Source organism: Coniophora puteana (assembly GCF_000271625.1).
Source record: "Coniophora puteana RWD-64-598 SS2 unplaced genomic scaffold CONPUscaffold_1, whole genome shotgun sequence".
Taxonomy (NCBI): domain Eukaryota; kingdom Fungi; phylum Basidiomycota; class Agaricomycetes; order Boletales; family Coniophoraceae; genus Coniophora; species Coniophora puteana.
The window spans coordinates 3,267,245-3,285,198 of NW_006913053.1; the positions used below are offsets into that span (position 1 = coordinate 3,267,245).

A 17,954-nucleotide genomic window follows, 5' to 3' on the forward strand; every position below is an offset into this window, starting at 1 on the left:
TTCTTAACCCTTTTCCTCCACCTCCACACAACGCATCACCCCACATGTCTACCACATCGCTAGCGAAGAAGAAAGGGCATATATGCCCCCCCTCAGACGCGGCGGACCCCGCAGATCGCTGGGAGACCATGTTTGTCTACGCGTTCATATACAAATTCACCAACCTTCGAGCAAAGACAGAAGGGTTTGAAACTGCCATGGAGTGAGTGCAATCCCTTTTACACGTGTCTTTGAGTCGTCTCATTACAGTGCACGATGGTGCGGGCTGGCAGTCTCGAAACTGCGCTCAAGGCACCTGGCCCAGATCCTGTACTCTGTAAAGTGCTACAGCACTTCATACTGAATATGCGACCACAAACGCGTACTTTGAGGTGAGAATATGTCAGCAGCCATCGATGGGCTATATGAAAGCATTTTCCGTCGCGTTTGCACGCGCCAGTGTCGATCAAATCTCTACGACCGTGGCGGGCGTCCTGGCAGACTATACCAAAACACCTGAAAGAACAGTGTTTTGGGACGAGGACCTCAATGCTAATGTGGACCCTCTTGCTAACGTCGAAGGGGGCATCTTTTCAGCGGACTGGGACCTCAAAGTACGTAACCACGGCCCCTTTTGGCTCAACTCCCTAATTAACGCGTCCCTTTGGCTATATGTAGCTTAGGGTACTCCGCCAACTGGTGGAATCACAGCTGGCACATTCCGCCGCTATCAAAACCAAAATTGATCGTGCTTGGGGCGTGATGCAGCAGAAGACAAAGAAGAAGGACGCTGATGCTGCACCCCCTGAGTCTGATGATGCAAATAGCCTCCAAAGCCTACAAGTGCAGCCCTTGGGCCAAGACTTGGAACGAAAACGTTACTGGGCTGTGGACGGTACGTGTTCTTTCATGTTATCCAAGGTTTCATATTTGCGTATATTTGTGTGGTACCGCCGATACCGCATTTTCTGGCCCCATGTCACCCGGCGTTATCCGTTTGCATGCAGTTTTCGCTGATTCGCCATCTATCTTAGATTCACCCCGGTTATATGTGTCGACGAATCCTTGGAAAATTACTTCTACCCTCCGAACTATTGCTTCCAGCCGGGAAGAGTACATGGCACTCATTGAGCAGTTGAAGGCAGCATCTCTGCAACTAACTGACAAAAAGGCGAAGTCTCGGAAGGGACAACATGATCTGCTTGTTGAGACCCTGGAAAGTCGCGTAGAAGCGATAGATCGGGAATTGGCCGTGAGTCTTTTATTGCCTCCGCATTTGCCCAACAGTGAAGACAGTGGATGCCGTTCACGATCACTCAATGTTATACAGAGGATTGCCAGAGTACGCCGGAAGATTGAACAACGACAAATTGCTCTAGCCCAGGCCGAGGTGCGCTCGACGCGAACTCGTAGGCAGACTCGGCGGCCAGAATATGTTTACAATGACGTTGAGAGTGACGTACGCGCCTTTGTTTGTGGGTTGATGATTTAATGTTAATTTTCACCGTCTAGGATGGTGGAGACGAATATCAGTTTGAAGAGGATAACGACTACGACGATGAGGCTTTTGGAGACGATTTATCTAGCAACCATTCAAACCGGCGCCGAGCGGAAGGAACACGAAGGTCATCCCGCGCAACAAAAGGTAGACGCGTTTCCCGCTCCCCAGACGGTACAGGCGGGATGGAATGGGGAGCAGAGCGACGGTCAACACGTCTCGGTCCCCCGGAACAAGCGACCTCGTCTCGCAAGCGTGCCAGAACAGAAGACAGCGTCACGAGTTCCAGTTCTTACGACGTTAACCCATCAATCCCCACGGAGCGTACGGCGGCTAAAGTAGCCAGAACGAACGGCGCGGCAGCTGTGAGACCGACGGAGGTAGCTGTGGAACAAGTCGCAGGGAAGAAGAAAAGCCGGTATTGGTTTTACGCGGTTGAACCGATACCAGCGCCATCTGGTGAGGCACCGATAGGTGCCAACGGGGATGATAACCCGAATTCTTCAAACGGACACTTGCCCAATAGCAACGGCGTGTCTAATATGAGCACAGCGCATTTGAATGAAGATGCGATGGACGTTGACTCCAACGTTGACGTAGAGACAGAAGGCAGCTTGCCTCCCGCGTCCAGCGTCGAGTGAAGGGCGGTATTTACTTCCGGCCAACTTCCGGAAAGCATTCTGCTCAGCTTCGCAATTCTCTTTCGGGGTATCCTACATGTTCTCTCACAGTCATTCATACCACAGCATTCCTCCGGCGACAAATAACTTAACTTACTGTGTCACCATCCTATTATGCATAGGTTCTTAATATCTGCTCTTGGAACACAGAGCACATACATACATACAGCTCCGTTTGCACACGAAATGGGACCTAGTACTTACGTAGTTGACAATTCTCAGCAAGTAGTTGTGATTTTTATGGGCCTCGAAATAAGGATTTCTGGTATACTGGATTGTTCGTAAGGTCCCGGGAGGTCGCACCTCTAAGACAAAATTTGTTTCGATAAGCATACCTTTGATATGGACGTATCGCAGCGACCGACTATGAGGGAGCGCTGCGAAAAGCGAACGGAGTCAGGGGCATTCTCCTAAAGCCGAAGACCGCGGATGATTGCCTGATTGAGCGAGCTGGCTTATTAGGCGGGGGCTTCGGTCTGAGTTATACGACATATTGCTCTATGCTTGCCAGGTCTGCCAGCCGTGCTCTGCTGCAGCCTGCACGTCGCATCAGCCGACTCCGCCAATGCACTTCACCAAGGATCAAGACTCCCTCACGGCGACTCGCCACTGTCGCGCCAACGATACCTGCGTCTACCGATGACCTAGAACTCGTCGCGCTTTTTGACCAGCCCCAAGGCAGGTCTGCCTTCGCCGGACCCTCCTCGACTGGAATCTTCCAACACTCGCAACTGACGACTCCCGCGTCCTTCACCGCCCTCGCCGACTCCACCCTCGTCCGAGCACAGCTGCTGACAGAACGCATAATACGCGCCCGGGACAACCGACATGAGCTAGGAAAGGTCGTCAAGAACTTGGACAGACTGAGCGATGCACTTTGCGGTGTCATCGACCTCGCTGAGCTCGTCAGAAATGCACACCCGGACGCGGAGTGGGTCGAGAGCGCGAACACGAGTTACGAGAAGCTGTGCGAGTTCATGAATGTTCTTAACACGCATGTTGGTCTTTACGAGGTGCGTAATGTCATTAGATTTTGTGAAACAGGCAATCAACTGCCTGAAAAAAGGTGCTACGTGATGTTCTTTACAATCCAGAGCTCTCCGCAGCGCTCAGCCCAGAAGCTCGCGAGACTGCTCTCATCTTCTGGCGAGACTTTGAGAAGTCTGCCATTGCCCTTTCGCCCGACAAGAAGGAACGCTTCGTGTCTCTCTCGTCCAACATTCTCTCTGTTGGCCGAGACTTTGTCAATGACTCCTCTTCTCCGCGTCCGCCAGCGTCCATTATGGCGTCCGAAATTGCTGATCTCAAGGACAAAGGGATGGGTTCTAGGCTTCGGCGACAAGCTCTCTTCACTCAGAGGGAGCTCCTTGTTTACCCTGGCTCGCACCAAGCGCATATGATAATGCGTTCTGCACCCTCAGAGGAGCCTCGGAAGAAGGTATACATCGCAAGCCACACCAGCACACCGGAACAGGTTGCTCGGCTGGAGACTTTGTTGCGTTTGAGGGCAGAGCTTGCTCAGCTGGTCGGTAGGGATAGCTACTCGGGGATGGCACTGAGCGATAAGATGGCAAAGTCACCGGGTGAGCAGTCGTGTGCGATGGTACGCAAGGTGCAAGTTAATGTTGTATTATTTGGTAGAGAATGTGAAGCAGTTCTTGGACACCTCGCTAGAGCGCACAGGCGTGTCCGCGAGGCGTGCACTGCATGCGCTGAGCGTGCGGAAGCAGGCTCATTTGAACGCTTCAACACTACCTATCATACAGGCTTGGGATAGGGACTTCTACTGCCCACCAGAACCACGATTGCCTCCTGTTGCCCTTCCACCTCTAACACTCGGCCGAACGATCATGGCATTATCACGGCTGTTTAAACACATGTATGGCATATCTCTACGACATGTCAAGGTAGAACCAGGAGAGGTGTGGCATTCTGACGTCCACAAACTCGAAGTTGTCGACGAAGATCACGGTGTCATTGGATGGATCTACGCCGACCTCTTCGCCCGACCAGGTAAAGCGCCAGGTGCTGCACATTACACCGTTCGCTGCTCCCGGCGGACAGATGATGACGATGAAAGTGGGGACCTTACCTTTGATGGTGCTGACAACTTTCTTCGCTTGTCTCGAGACTTTGAGGCTGCCAAGAGGCATCGAATCCGTGGCCGGGAAGGAGAATATCAGCTCCCGCTCGTCGTGCTTTTGTGTGACTTCTCGCCTCCAACAGCGGCTCGCGGTGCCACCACTATCGACTGGCCAGACATCATGACATTCTACCACGAAATGGGTCATGCCATGCACTGTGAGTTCATCCCTTGAAAAGCACGATCAGGAGCTCAACTGCCTCCAGCCATGATCGGCAGAACGGAATACCACAACGTCGCCGGGACGCGCTGTGCCACCGACTTCGTCGAGCTGCCTTCCATCCTTATGGAACACTTCCTTACCTCGCCCCGCGTACTATCCCTCTTCGAAACCGACGGGTCCTCGATCGCCAACCAGACTGCCAACCACCACGAAGACCCGTGCCACCACATCGACGACCACACCAACGTCCTCCTTTCCATCCTTGACCAGAACTACCACTCCACCGCCGTTCTCGACCCGAAGTTCGACTCGACCTCTGTCCTCGCCAACTTGCAGAATTCGCGTGGGTTGATACCGCACGTTGCCGGAACCTCGTTCCAGACGCAATTTGGACACCTCTTCGGGTATGGCGCGACATACTACTCGTACCTTTTCGACCGGACGATCGCATCTCAGGTCTGGCGGAGAGTTTTCGTACAGGATCCTCTGAACCGCGAGACAGGGGAGAAGTATAAACGTGATGTACTCAGCTTCGGTGGAGGGAAGGATCCTTGGTTGATGCTCAGCACTTTGTTGAATGCACCGGAGTTGGAGACGGGCGATGCTGCTGCCATGCGCGAAGTGGGAGAGTGGCGATTGGCGAGCGACGACGTGATGCCTGAACGTCATTAATCGATTTCTTCTTGCTTGATGTTCCCTGTTCCTAGATAGAGAGCCCAGCAGATTAGATGCTATAATATTATAAGATCCAGATAACAAAGTGATAGCGATACAAAATAATGAGACAACAGTATGACCAATAAAAAAACAATCCGGGTGAATCATGCAGGTATGTGTAATGATGCAAAACATGCGGTGGAATGGATGCGAGATAAGGTATGTGTACAGAGATGGGGTATGGATGCAGTGTCAAGTGAGATAGGGATAAATACAATAATAATAATGATACTAGTGATATAGGAGAATGTGATGAACAGTGGAGAGGTGGATTACGTCAGTTGATTGAAACAGGGGCGGCAGTGATTTGACTCCTGCTAGCCACGAGAATGCGTGCAGAAGGGTTGATCAAGCTAAACCAAGTTCTAGTCGAAGCCGGTCCATCTCGACAGTATGTTCGTAGAGGCGACGAAGTTTTGCTTCTTTCTCCGCGTCGTAAACTTCGTACAGACCGGAGAACCCAATTTCCGAAACCATTTGGGAAAATGTCCCCTGAGATCCAAGGACATTTAAAGAGAGGGAGGACCCAGGATTGGGGGGGCCTTTATAACCTGAAGACTCTAAGGCGGATAATTGAGTTTCTGCCTGAAGGAGTATCCGACCAGAGCTCGAAGTTGCGGTTGGCTCGTTAGCAGATGAACAACCTTCAGAAGCGTTGGGAAAATAATCGAGGAAGTCCTGGGGAACGGGGAATGCTTGCGAGCCGTAAGGGCTTTGAACATCCGATGATATGGCAGTCAAGTCCAGATTGGTGACACATCCGTCAGTGAATGATAATGAGGCTGCAAGTGAAATTAGGCGATCCTCACAACAGATCTAACCCGTGTGACTCACATTCGAAAATATCAAAGGAACTAGGGTCGACTGCAGATACTGTGGTATAATCGAATAATCGGACATCGACTGGCCCTGAGACATCCTGAAGATCCGTGGTGCAAACCGCCGTAGGTGTGCTAAACCAGTCATAGTTCGCGTCCAAAGCGGTCGACAAGGGAGGGGATTTTAAGGTAACCTGTGGGCGAGAAACGATGTCATTAGGCCGTACACGCTTCGAGGGCTTCTCTTCGGTGTCTGCATCAGAAAACAGCTGTTTGCTCTGGGAATGTCGAAATCGATGTGTAACAGGACATTCGTCGGCACGAGCACTAGAGGTCTGCCGAGTATGATATACATCAGATAGGCATCTTTTCCGCGAGGGGGGCTGAGAAGGTTGCATTGAAGGACTCCTGCTGATAACGGAGCATTCTGAAGACGCAGGAGACATAGCTATGTGCTCGAGCACTTTGCTCTGTACCCGAGGTGTAACCTCGCCATCATCCAGCCTATGAGGGTGTTAGCTTGAGCTGGTAGATAATCTCCAAATACCTTACCTGCGCTTCTTTGCACGAAGACTATTGAGCGGAGAAGTGGGCTCTGAGTAATCTGACGATATCGACACGTGGCGGCTGACGATAGTTTGGCCGGGGGAAGGTAGCGAGTCAACTTCTTCATCGTCCGTATCTGTCAGGAGATGCTCCAATGCCGGTACCGGAGAAGAACTCGTAGAAGAATAGGGTGTCGGGTAACGCTTTGAAGCTGGCCACCTCCTTTTCCTTGGCTCCGACTCTCGTTCAGCTTTCCGTTTCCGTTTTCCGCTAGTTTCACCGCCCCAGTTTCCCCGACCCCTCAAACCCTCTACTACATTGTCGAGCTGGCCGGCAAGCCCGCTGTTAGGATTCTTTGTTTCGTAGAGGCTTTCAGCGGCGACCTTCATTTGTACAAAGTCAAAAGCAATATTCGGGGGCACTGGTGCGTTAGAGGAAGTGTCACCATCATCATCGACCAAAACGCGGTGGGCCGCGACGAGAGCATCACGCTTATAGCCCTTAAAGTGATTCTGGAGGATCGCCGTCCAACCTATGCGCTTGCGAACGTTTTTAAACCAGTCATTGACGGAGTCCAGCGGGGAGCTAGATGTATATGCGATGGTCCTCCTGGTCTCAGGAGAGGGGTAAGGGTTATGGAGGTTACAGAGAAGCCAGTCCAGGGCCGGTGCAATAAATGGAAATGTACTTTCATGCTCCAAGGCAGATGGACGTGACGGACCGGTTAATTGAGACGAGGCAATGGATGGCGGCTCCGGAGAAGAGATGGAGAGGTGACAGAAATCTTCCATAATGCTCTCCTGGTCACATCGGATTCGCTGCACTGTGTCCTCTTCGGAATGCTGGAGTTCCTGGATGTAGATGCTCAGATCAAATATGTGCGAGGCGACGGTGTGGGCAAGATGAAGGACATCAGAATCAACTGCATTCGAGGCGATAGCAGACGCGAGATCGTTTCCCAGCGAAGACCATACTTGCTCGTACGAGGCCAAGTTGTGATGGTCAGCACTAAGCGCGGACAGGAGCTGTTCTTCTGCACTTAGGAGGCGCCGTCGAATATCTTCCTCCATAGTATCCTGAAAGACGATGAAGACGGCCAGTGGCACGCGCAGGACTGGTAGCTGTTACGGTAGTACTGGAGTTACTAGGGATATACTGGAGTGTTTGTAATGTCAACAATGCGGCGATTGAAATGGCGGGGTTTCAATTGGCAACCGCAAGGGCGCAAGCACTGGATGCAAGCAGTGGGAACCAGCTTCATCCATGCATCCCTAACCTAGTCACCAGTCACTCTTCAAGCTTCAAGCGTCAGACGCCTCAACTGACATGGGTACCCGTACAGAGGTTTCTCTCTCTGAGCGTCGGGACGCTCAGAGCGTCATGAAGCGCGTGCTTCGCTCCGTTCACTCTATCATGGATCTCACCGCAAACGTTGTCAAAGAGTCATCTCATGAAGTGCTGAATCCACCTCCAATGCCCATCAAGCTTCCCGACCCTCCACCTCTAAGGCCTCATTTAGTTCAAGCTGGAGCTCCAGATCAGCTAGCCTCAAAGATGGACCATGCCTACTTCAAACGCGCTCTTGAGCTTCGCAGCCGTCTCCAAGTTAACCTGGAGACCGTTTGGAAGCTATACAGTCGAACTTCTTCATCCCAAGCAGCTGAGCATATTTTGTCATATTTTGCTCAAACCTACCTCAAGTGGCTTGCTTCAATTCGCAAAGAAGGGCTAAGGGCTTACCATAAATACGCCGAAAGGATAGCAGCTTTCAACTCTCGTTCGATGCCAGGGCAGCGGGGAAAGGTACATCCGTTTAACCACGTAAGTACTCTGACTTGTTAGATAAACCGAAACTTACATACTCACTAGGAATATATACCACTGCTTGAGCATTACTTCGAACGAAATCCCTTTCCATCCTCCGCTGACAGAGCCATGCTAGCTAAGAAATCAGGGATGACGCACCGTCAAATTACTGTATGGGTGAGTGATCAACAACGCTTTTCAATCTCAAGTTCATGTGTCGCCAGTTTCAAAACCACCGGAACCGTGCCAAGAAGGAAGGGAGACTCATCGAGCGCAAATCTGGTGACGTGCCCGCTGTGCCTTTGGATACACTGGTAGCTCGTATGCCGCATCTCATAAAACCTGATCATCTACGCCCGCAATCACCTAATTCCGGCACTGCTGATGGAGAAAAACTTATTCAGGTAGGTAGTTAGTTCGCTCATTTTGCAAGTGCCAATTGCGATTCAACAGGATCTCTACTATTCTACTGTCACGGGCGGCCCTCATGTTTTTGATGTCCCTGCTCCATCCCACGCATTTCCTTCAAGCTATCCACCACAGTGCTCATATAACCCCTTTCCTAGCAAAGATGGGTCTGCCTTGTTCACTTCACCACAGTGGTTTCGTCATACTTCCCAGGTCTTGAGTAATCGCAATTCTCGCGTAGTATCTATCGATGAGCTTACCGAGAGGTTCTTACAAATGTCAGTCATGGATGTGTCGGGGGAACCACGCCGAAGATCACAGCAGCCAGATGGGTCTGCTGCAGTTGCCGCAATCACTGTCATTCCTCCTCGTGCGCCACATCCTGCACTGATATGCAACTCGACGCGTTCCACACACCGTCAGCGTTTCCTTTCACTACCAACCGTACCGGCACCTGCTCAAGGTCAGCGCGTATTTGAGACTCCGAGCCCTCAGTCGCGGCCAGTCACACTCGTACCTCAAGGCGAGTGCCCTGGTTCTCCAAGTGTGTTGCGTAGAAAAATAGCTCCGCCGCCAAAGCGTACCCCTAGAAACGCTTCCCTTTCTCGCACTACTACACCTGTTGGTTCTCCATATCCACGTCGATCTCGGACCCCCTCGTGCAGTTCTGGGTCCTCCCGACTTGTTTCTGAAGGAAGTTTTGGTTCCGAGATCTCGAACGAAGATATACCCCTTCCGACGACGCCGACCCATCCCGCCCACACTTTTTCACCGTTGCTTCCACAGCTTGAGATGCCACTTCATATGGATAATTTCTTTGACATCCCCTCGCTTCTCGACGGCTCCTCCGTCAACACCGAGCTGCAGAAGGAGTTCGATGCGATACTTGCGAAAGCTAATTTTAACCACGATTCATTCTTTGATTTCCCATTCGGCATGCCCGAGCCCCTTCTCACTGGTCCGATCTAACGACTGGGTTACGTCAAGTCGTTTGCAAAATATAGGCTTGGCCCACGAGCCTTCCATAGGGCTCTGCTATTGCATGTCGCCTATCCAAGTATATGCACGCGCCGAACCGGTTTGTTTGGCGTTTGCTCCTTCTCAATGACGCTGGTTTACGCATGCTCGGCTCGAGGTCAACATGCCTGTTCAGCGCGGTTCTGTGTCGCGACACGGCTTGACCCAGCGCACCCGTTTGGCACTGACTTGTTCGCCTCTGCACAGTCGAGGCTGGCACATGCGTCCATTCGGCTGTAGTCGTCATGTCCCTTTGGGCTCCGACATCTCCGTAGATTCATTGCCTCAGGCTTAGGGTGTACCACTTATCGGCACTTCGTGGGGCAATTGTCTCCTGCTTAGATCGCGCGTCTCAAGAATACAGCAACCTGCTGTGAATCTTGTTTGCCCTCTCTAGATGTTCCCCATCCACCGCCCTCGGTCTTTATTTGACCAATGCGCTTGGCTCTCCGTTTATCATCTACTCCTTGTGCTCATCGCTGCTGTCTTATTGTTTTATTATCTGTCGACGTGGGCTTTTTATGTTGTCTTTATTCTTGTGGACTAACTGTACTTCCTCACTAATTCGTTTCTTCTCCGTGTTGTTTCTGCACCCTTTTGCATATTATACCCTGTTACCCTCATTGCATTGACTGTATCTCTAGCATCGCATCCGCATCCGCCCTCACGTTCGTATTTATGTTAACACCAGCATCTGCATCTACATTCACATCCACATTCGCATCCACCCTCACGTTTGCATTCGCATCAATTGATCTCTTGGGCACTTTGCCCGCTCTCGGACCACGTTGGGCCGACTCTCACTGAAATTTTAGACTGTTCCGAAGTTTCGACTTTCCTCAAGCTTCGCTCCGTGAATATGCCATCTGCCCATAACGCAAGAACACGACAACACGACCCACTATGACCTCACAGGGCGGACCCAGCAGAAGAAGTTTTCGAACCTCAGTATCCAGGAAGAAATTAGGTAAGATCACATTTAAATCTGACTAATAGATGACCATATCCTTGTGGGAATGAAATCAATACTACGAGAGACCGTTTGGACTTCAGCTGTCGGACCCAACCATGCCTTACAAGAACTTGGAGGCCTGGATGGAACACGCAGTACGTGAGCTTCACAGGATCACATGGTATGATAACGGCTTACGAGGCTCATCATGGAACCCATCCCACCGAGGCCTCCGCTGTTGCCGCCGCCTATCATGCTACTCATTTTAGACTGGACGAGAAGTTTCATGACGGTCATGGCGGCGCCGTTGACTGCGTCCTGCTTGTTTCCGGAACTAGCTCCGCCCGAGGAGTCGAAGAGCTGGCTGGCCTCTTGCATAGCGAAGCTAATGAGCTCCTGCTGAGATCCTCCGCCTCCTCCGCCGCCGCCGGTGAACTGCTTCAGAGCCTGCGCAGATAAGATGGTTAAATTTGGGTGTGGGATTTTTGGTGTCTTGACTACGGACCTGGAGAGCAGCGGCACCTCCCATAGATGAGGCGTTCATGCCACCAGCGCTTCCGCCGCTATAGGCCTGCTGGTGGGCACGCTGAACTTGCTCCTCGTCAATGGGTTCTTGGTGTTGTTGCTGATCGCGTAGTTCAGTAGATACTCATTGAGAAAACAATAAAGGTTTCACAGGGTTCGACCGGATGTGGTTCATGGCCTGAGAAAAGAGGCCACTGTCCTGACCGGAATTGTTGGAGGCATGAGAGACAACCTCATCATCGTTGACTGGTGGTGATTAAGCGTTCAATATGACAAGAGTAAACGGCATAGTATGTACTCTGAGGAGCGTGCTCGGAAGAGTATTGCTGAGGAGGGCGGTTGTCGGGAGAGTTGAACTGTTGTCCGCCGGTCTGGTGAGCGTTCCCTTGAGCTTATGGACAGATGAGGGCAAGCAAGATTAGATGATCTGACAGAAGCTTACAGGATGTGTAGGCTTTAAAGCCCTGCTCTGCGAGATTTACGAAGGTATCCTGGGCAAGAGGAAGAATCAATATCAGAGCGCTTGGAAGCAGGTGAAAGACGGACTGACCATGGTGATGGTTGCGATTAAGGATGGGGTGGTCCAGGAACTGACCTCTGAATCTTAAAGAGCTTCCAGAGAGCACTCTAGAGCACTGGATTTGTGGATCTATTCATCTCCGACGTCATGATTAGCTTTTTAAGGAAAGTGCACATGTGCGGTGCTTTCCCCGATTTGAATTGGGGTAAGAACGCGCTTCCGTCTTCTTCATGTCGGTTCCTGCAACTGCCCGGCCGGTTCATCATCGAGTGTTGAGGCTCTCTACGACTATCAGGACGCGTTTTCACGCGTCACAGGGCGCTAGACGCTCTCGAATGTCAACAATCACGGCAGATGCACCGTTTTTCCCGTCCTATCCCTCCAAGTCGTCTTTCCAACCAATACAAGGTTCCGACACAGACTGTTACTCGGCCCACCCTATACTCTCCATCCTTGATCGAGTCCACTCACCAGCATGTACTAGCCTCCTATAGTCTCTTCAGCTGATCGATGAGTCTGTCTATCTGCATTGGTTTCATATTTGTACGCTAGCAACAACAGTGCGGCGGCATCCCCGACGAGTTCTTTTGGCTCTCCACCTTGCCTTTGCTCCACTGGTCCTCTCAATATTATCGGCTACAAGTATGACGCCTTAGTAGGACCACTGTTGACGTTGAAGATGCCTCGTCGCCTGATATGCTGGGTCCTCGCGTTCTACGCTGATCCAGCTCCTTCGCTTTCTTCCACTCTGACTCATTGGCCTGTGAAGATGACAAAGGGCCAACAGTGACCAATTACGAGGACTCATACTTGAACCCTCCATGTATATTGCAAAGGATATAGTCTGGAAGTCGCTGGTAGAACACGTGTTTCGAACCCTCGTACCCGTAATGACACTGAGAGCGCCAAGCTCTTGATCTTCTAGGAAAGCTATGTTATTACTGACGATGGTTGGTGCTGCAAGAGCTGGTAGACGGCAAGGAATGGGCGTACCAGGGGCAAATATAGGGTAAAATCTATCTGATACTCAACCATACACCACGGAAAATGAAGAACTAACTATATATTTCGTCCGTCTAAGTACATTATTCGCAACATTATACAAACAGTGAGGATTGGTCAATATAGCGAATACTCCGCAATCGTCTGTCCGTTTGGTTCTGTCCTTTTATGCTACAGTGGTAGGAGGCTTTGCTCTCGGATCAACACCCTCGACGGTCGTTGTCATTGGGACCGCGTCGCCAGGCGTGGTGCCCTCAAGCGGCTGGCTTGTGGTGGGTCGGCCCTCAGGCTCGGCGCCTCCAGCGCCACCCATGCCGAGGTAGCCCTGAGCGGTCTCCTTTGCGCGGTCGAGGTATGGTTGAGCGGTTGCCTGCGCGGTCGCGACATGTGGTGCGATCGTCTGGCGCGCGGTCTCGACGTGCGGCTGGACGACGGCCTGTGCGGAGGCGAGGTATTGCTGGGTCGTGCCGAGCGCGGAGGCGGCGGTGGCCTGCAGAGCGGCGAAGGTGTCGCTGCCACCTGACGAAGAGGTGGCACCGGTGTTAGTGCCTTTAGGCTGTCCGCTTTGAACGAAGTTCTGTGGCATACATATTGCGTGAAATTCGATGACATGACGTAGTGAAGAAACACACCTGAGCAGAGTTGTAGACACCACCAGCTGCCGCCTTGGCCTGGTCGACATAAGTAGCACCAGCAGCCCTGGCGTGCTCAACGTCCTTCTGGCCTTGCTGAGCGGCGACGTCTGTCTTCTGCGACATATCATTGGCGAGCGAGTTTAAGGGACCGCGCCCACTGCCACCGGTGAAGTCAGGGCCCATGCCTTGTGCAGCCTGCGCGGCCTGCTCAGCTACGCCATGAGTCTGCTCCGCGTTGGCATCAATTTGACGTGCAGCCTTGGGGCTAGTCGCGTCTATGCGTGCCTCAGCGACGGTGGTCTGGTGAGCAACTTGCCTGTAAGTAGTATAATACGTCAGTAACCCTGAACTGGATCAACGACGTGGTCAGGAGGACATACTCAACGCCGGTAGGCTCCTCGACGTTAAAGACGCTTCCTTGCTTAATGTTGTTGGACATGTTCAGAGTGTTGTAGGGGGTGGAATGAGATAGTGCTACCAAGAGCGGCTTGGCCGTAATTTATACTCCTCCGAGCATAGCGCAGCCCACCGACGTCATGGTTTTCGTGGAGACACCAAGGAACAGGAAAGGGAAAAGCGCGGAAACGCGTAATAGGGGCTGATCCGTACGAGCTATGACGACACATTTGCCTTTCTTAGAATTAGGTGTCGGATACAATTGTACAGCAGCTCCGAATGGCTGTAAATGTAGGGAGAAACACTGGCGCGTTTGACAAGTCTAATACGTAGTCCGAGTACCAGGGAGGAATATAGTAGGAAATACAACAGAAAACTGAAAAGAAAGGTAGATAAAGTCTATGATTATGCATGGGTATCACATATAGATGATCGATAAGAAGACGAGCATGGTGGAGGTGGATCAGAGTAAGGAAACGTCATGCAAACAAGAAAAGAATACTTTGTTGTAATCACTGCCCATGCTGATGAGATTGCTCGCCCCATGAGCCCATCTTCAGAAACCTCGCCAACACCTCTTCTGATCCGCGCTTGAACACGTCCACGCCTCGAGCGGGGTCGAACACTCGGCTCGGCTTCCTCTGCCGCGTAGGCGAAGGCGTCGTCGTCTCCGTCTGGGAGCTAATGCCTCCAACATCGAGCAGCGATGAATTGGGCGATGTTCCTGAGGTTTCGCTAACACTAGATGGATGCCCAGCAGTGTTGACCTGGAGTCGAGGCGGAGCCGACAACGTAGCTGACGCCTGAGACGTCGCGATGACCCCGGATGCTGGGCCTGCCTGACCAGATGGCGTCCGACTTCCAGGTGGGGAGTCGTACACCGTAGGAGTGTGTATACCAGTTGGACTCTCCGACGGAGGAAACACCACGGTCTGAAGCCGAGTCGAAGGAAACATCCCTGGTGAAACAAGTCCAGATCCTTCAGGAGATGCATACGCTTCCTCAGCTTTGATAGCAGGAAGCCCAGCAGGCTGGCTTGCGGCAGGTGGCATCCATTGTCGCCGCGAATTTAAGCTCGGCCTTCTCGTTTTCTTCTTCGAGTGCTTCGAGTCCGTCTTTCCAAATGCCGCCGGCTCCTTCGCCTGCACGCCCGTGCTTACATGCTTTGTTCTGTCAGTCTGAATCCCAATTGAGCGATACTGTTTGCGTTCCATCGAGCTTGAAGTGCGTGAATGCTGCCTCACCGTCTTGCCCTCCTCTTCGGAGTCGCCTTCGTCTTCAACGTCGCCGTCGCGGCTGCTTGCTTCGGAGTGTTCCTCCCATTCTCGATGATCGCCCTGAGATGGATCCACAGCAGGTGCAAGGGGTGATGGTCGGGCAAGCCGCGATGCATACTTCTGAATGCTTGCGACACTGTCCCATGCATTACCGTACTGTGTCGTTACCTGGAAACCGACTAGAGGCGAGGGTGGCTCTTCTGATCTGTTGGACTTCTCGGGGGTGACAGCGGTTGCTCCTAGAGGTGGACGCACGAAACCAGAACCCGAGGGTGGCCCTTCCTCACCAGGGAAAACTCGAGTAGGCATGTATCGAGGGCGCTCTTCCCAAGGAAAGACACGCTTGATCTTTGTCGGGTCAGGACCGTTAGCAGTAGTAACAGAATCATGTACAGAACCGACAAGGTTCTTGTAGTGTCCTTGACGCAGGAGCAGTTCCGGGATTTCCGACGGAGGAGGTGGGTTAAACAACTCATGCGGTTTCAGTGGGGCGGCGGTAGGCTTGTTCTTTTGCGAACGTGAAGCGCGAGAACCTTGCTGCTGACCCTCGTTGGTCGGGGAATCATCCCAGGCATTCGGGAAGTAGGTCTCCGCAGGAAACGCCGATGGAAGCGGAGAGCTTTTAGGAGGAGATTCCACTGCAGGGTTCCACGCTAGAAGAGGAGGCGAGTTTGGTCGAAGGTGTTTTCCAAAAAGCGACTTCTGTGGTCCACCGGGAATGTCTTTGGCAGAACTCGGAGTCATGACACCAAATGGAGACGAAGGGAGGGACAACGACTGAGGTTGAGGTGCCGAAGGCACGTCGCGGGGGTCAGGAGTGGGAAGCGTCTCTGTTCGGAAAGGCGAGTTGTAAAGCCCGCCAGTCTTCGACGGAGGGGTGTGCGGGCCAGCCTTCGGAGTGATACCCAAGTCATCATTCGAATCCCATTCATGAGCAGAGAATGGCACTGGTCTCATCAGATCTATCCGTCCTTCGAGAGGAAGAGTAATGTATTCGCCTTCGCCCCCGCCGCGGTAGTTGACGTGAACATTCGCCGAGCCCATACCATGGATAGCCATGCGTCGCAGCTCTTCCAAGCTAAGCCCCCCACTGACAGGTATGTTGACCGAAGAGAGAAACTCTGCTCCGGCACCGCTCTGTTCATCCCAGGCAGACACGTACCTACGAACATCCACCTCGGTGTCTGGAACATGGCTTTGCGAGCGATAATGTTTATCATACACAGCGTACCACCTGTCAACCAGAGAGCCATAATCATATGCTTGCAGGCTCGGGGGTGGCGCAGTCTCTCCTGAGCTCCCTTGGATAGCAGCTGACCCAGGAGCGCGATAAGGGATAGAGTTCCACGGCTTATTTGGCCCAATAAAGTGAATGGCAGATATCTGTTTTCCAAAGCGGGCATATGCAGGAGCATACCTGTTCAGTGGGAATTCAGCAGGCCACACATGGACGAAATAGGGGAAACAACTGACGTGTACGCAGCCGTGGGGGTAGTGTTGTAGGTGAAACTGAGTCTGTGCCAGTCGTCGCCCCTCCACTCGTTCAGCAGCCCCTGGTCAGCACCGTCCCAGCTTCCGGTGGTTTTAAGAAGCTGGCGCAGCTGATCAAACTTGTCCTCGCCTGGAGTGAGGACCATGACACCCGAGTTAAATATGTCAGGCCAGCCGACGTCAGGGACGGCAGAAAATTCATGTTCAAGGTGGAAAAGGTGGGAGAGGGGTCGAACAGGAAGGACGTCCGCATCGAGGAAGATAATCTTGGAGTACTGGGTAAGGCGGAAAACATGTAGCTTTGTGAGAACAGAGTCGAGATCTGGGCGACCTGAAGTCGACAGGATTAGTCTCCAGCACAGAGAGCAGGAGGTAGCTTAATGAAGCTAACGGAGTAGGAAAGCAATGACCAAACGCGTCTTAAGCTTGTTCAAATAACGCGATGGAAACGCTTGCTAAGAATGGCCGGCCGAAACATGGGAGTCATCATTCAATCAAAGAGAATGCTCACCTAGCAAGTTGAGCGCCCCGTCATCCCTCTGCTGGCTGATAACCTCGACCCCTACTGCAATGTCGAACGTCTTCCTGAGGAGCTTAATGGTCGACACATCTAGTGTCTCCGGAGTGACGAGGCAGATAATGTGGAAATCTATGGGGCCGTTATCGGCGTGTACATCCTTGAGGGCACCAGCAAGGGCGAGTGCGCCTGGGAGATAGGAATCGGAGGAGAGGAGAGTGACAAAAGCGAAAGGAGTAGTTGACATGAGAATGCCGACGACGGGCCGACGACAAGACTTTGACACGCACGCCCAGGCGATGTGTGTTCACGATCTCTGGGAGTTAAGTTAGGCAAATAGACAAGAAGAGAGAGATCTAGAGAGAGAAAGCGAAGAAAAAGAAGAGAATTTAGATAGAGCGAAAAGTAAGACTAGGCCCGATGCCTATAAGGAGGCGGGAGCTGTCCAGGGAGCACGTCGGACAAAAAACATTAGACATGCACAAAAACTTAGTTACCAGCTAATAGCAGCTAATTAACCCTCTCTAGTTCGCCCGCGTCATTGATCAAATAGATCTTTGAATTTCAACCTCCCATCTCCAGCGCTCAAGCGCTCAAAACTTAACATTATCCTACTGACTCCGCCCTGTCCTCAAGGGGATGCGGCAGCCAACGCAATACACAGTGTCGCAAGCGTCATCAAATCCACAGCAGTCCGCCATTAATCTGTAATACAACACTCATCTTCGTGTCCGTTCTACCTCCTGCTCGTTGTGCTTCTCCCACAGCAGCCTTTACATGAGATGAGCCTGAGGTCGGCGCTCCCAAGCTTCCAAGAGAAGACAGGGGCTTTATACCAAAAGTAGTAAGGTCGGATTTCATTTA

General features: G+C 52.1%; 7 protein-coding genes across 7 annotated transcripts; 3 read left to right on the top strand and 4 right to left on the bottom strand.

Annotated features, from left to right (window-relative positions):
- Positions 1-44: 44 nt before the first annotated feature.
- Positions 45-2,404, top strand: CONPUDRAFT_116051 (uncharacterized protein; the record flags this gene model as incomplete). The annotated part of the gene is made up of 7 exons (XM_007765466.1): positions 45-202; positions 273-371; positions 440-593; positions 658-874; positions 1,014-1,231; positions 1,310-1,438; positions 1,492-2,404. 7 exons carry the CDS (start codon positions 45-47, stop codon positions 2,116-2,118), a joined length of 1,602 nt encoding a protein of 533 aa, XP_007763656.1. The 3' UTR covers positions 2,119-2,404.
- Positions 2,405-2,657: 253 nt separating this feature from the next.
- CONPUDRAFT_161656 (mitochondrial intermediate peptidase) lies at positions 2,658-5,241 on the top strand (the record flags this gene model as incomplete). Its single annotated transcript, XM_007765467.1, has 4 exons — positions 2,658-3,170; positions 3,224-3,740; positions 3,799-4,458; positions 4,507-5,241. 4 exons carry the CDS (start codon positions 2,658-2,660, stop codon positions 5,133-5,135), a joined length of 2,319 nt encoding a protein of 772 aa, XP_007763657.1. The 3' UTR covers positions 5,136-5,241.
- Positions 5,242-5,528: 287 nt separating this feature from the next.
- Positions 5,529-7,614, bottom strand: CONPUDRAFT_69369 (uncharacterized protein; the record flags this gene model as incomplete). Its single annotated transcript, XM_007764514.1, has 3 exons — positions 5,529-5,962; positions 6,015-6,502; positions 6,551-7,614. The coding sequence occupies 3 exons, from the start codon at positions 7,612-7,614 to the stop codon at positions 5,529-5,531; spliced, it is 1,986 nt and encodes a 661-aa protein (XP_007762704.1).
- A 203-nt stretch (positions 7,615-7,817) lies between these two features.
- Positions 7,818-10,496, top strand: CONPUDRAFT_161658 (uncharacterized protein). The gene is made up of 4 exons (XM_007765468.1): positions 7,818-8,365; positions 8,414-8,527; positions 8,575-8,754; positions 8,804-10,496. The coding sequence occupies exons 1-4, from the start codon at positions 7,871-7,873 to the stop codon at positions 9,725-9,727; spliced, it is 1,713 nt and encodes a 570-aa protein (XP_007763658.1). The 5' UTR covers positions 7,818-7,870; the 3' UTR covers positions 9,728-10,496.
- Positions 10,497-10,901: 405 nt separating this feature from the next.
- CONPUDRAFT_86963 (beta-flanking protein) lies at positions 10,902-11,805 on the bottom strand (the record flags this gene model as incomplete). The annotated part of the gene is made up of 6 exons (XM_007765412.1): positions 10,902-11,174; positions 11,233-11,352; positions 11,404-11,498; positions 11,551-11,643; positions 11,695-11,743; positions 11,803-11,805. 6 exons carry the CDS (start codon positions 11,803-11,805, stop codon positions 10,902-10,904), a joined length of 633 nt encoding a protein of 210 aa, XP_007763602.1.
- A 1,037-nt stretch (positions 11,806-12,842) lies between these two features.
- CONPUDRAFT_134358 (uncharacterized protein) lies at positions 12,843-13,639 on the bottom strand. The gene is made up of 2 exons (XM_007765469.1): positions 13,407-13,639; positions 12,843-13,351 (listed from the first exon to the last, which is right to left on the bottom strand). The coding sequence occupies exons 1-2, from the start codon at positions 13,590-13,592 to the stop codon at positions 12,941-12,943; spliced, it is 597 nt and encodes a 198-aa protein (XP_007763659.1). The 5' UTR covers positions 13,593-13,639; the 3' UTR covers positions 12,843-12,940.
- A 462-nt stretch (positions 13,640-14,101) lies between these two features.
- Positions 14,102-17,462, bottom strand: CONPUDRAFT_79223 (glycosyltransferase family 8 protein). The gene is made up of 3 exons (XM_007764637.1): positions 17,085-17,462; positions 16,556-16,904; positions 14,102-16,499 (listed from the first exon to the last, which is right to left on the bottom strand). The coding sequence occupies exons 1-3, from the start codon at positions 17,335-17,337 to the stop codon at positions 14,318-14,320; spliced, it is 2,784 nt and encodes a 927-aa protein (XP_007762827.1). The 5' UTR covers positions 17,338-17,462; the 3' UTR covers positions 14,102-14,317.
- Between the last annotated feature and the right edge of the window lie 492 nt (positions 17,463-17,954).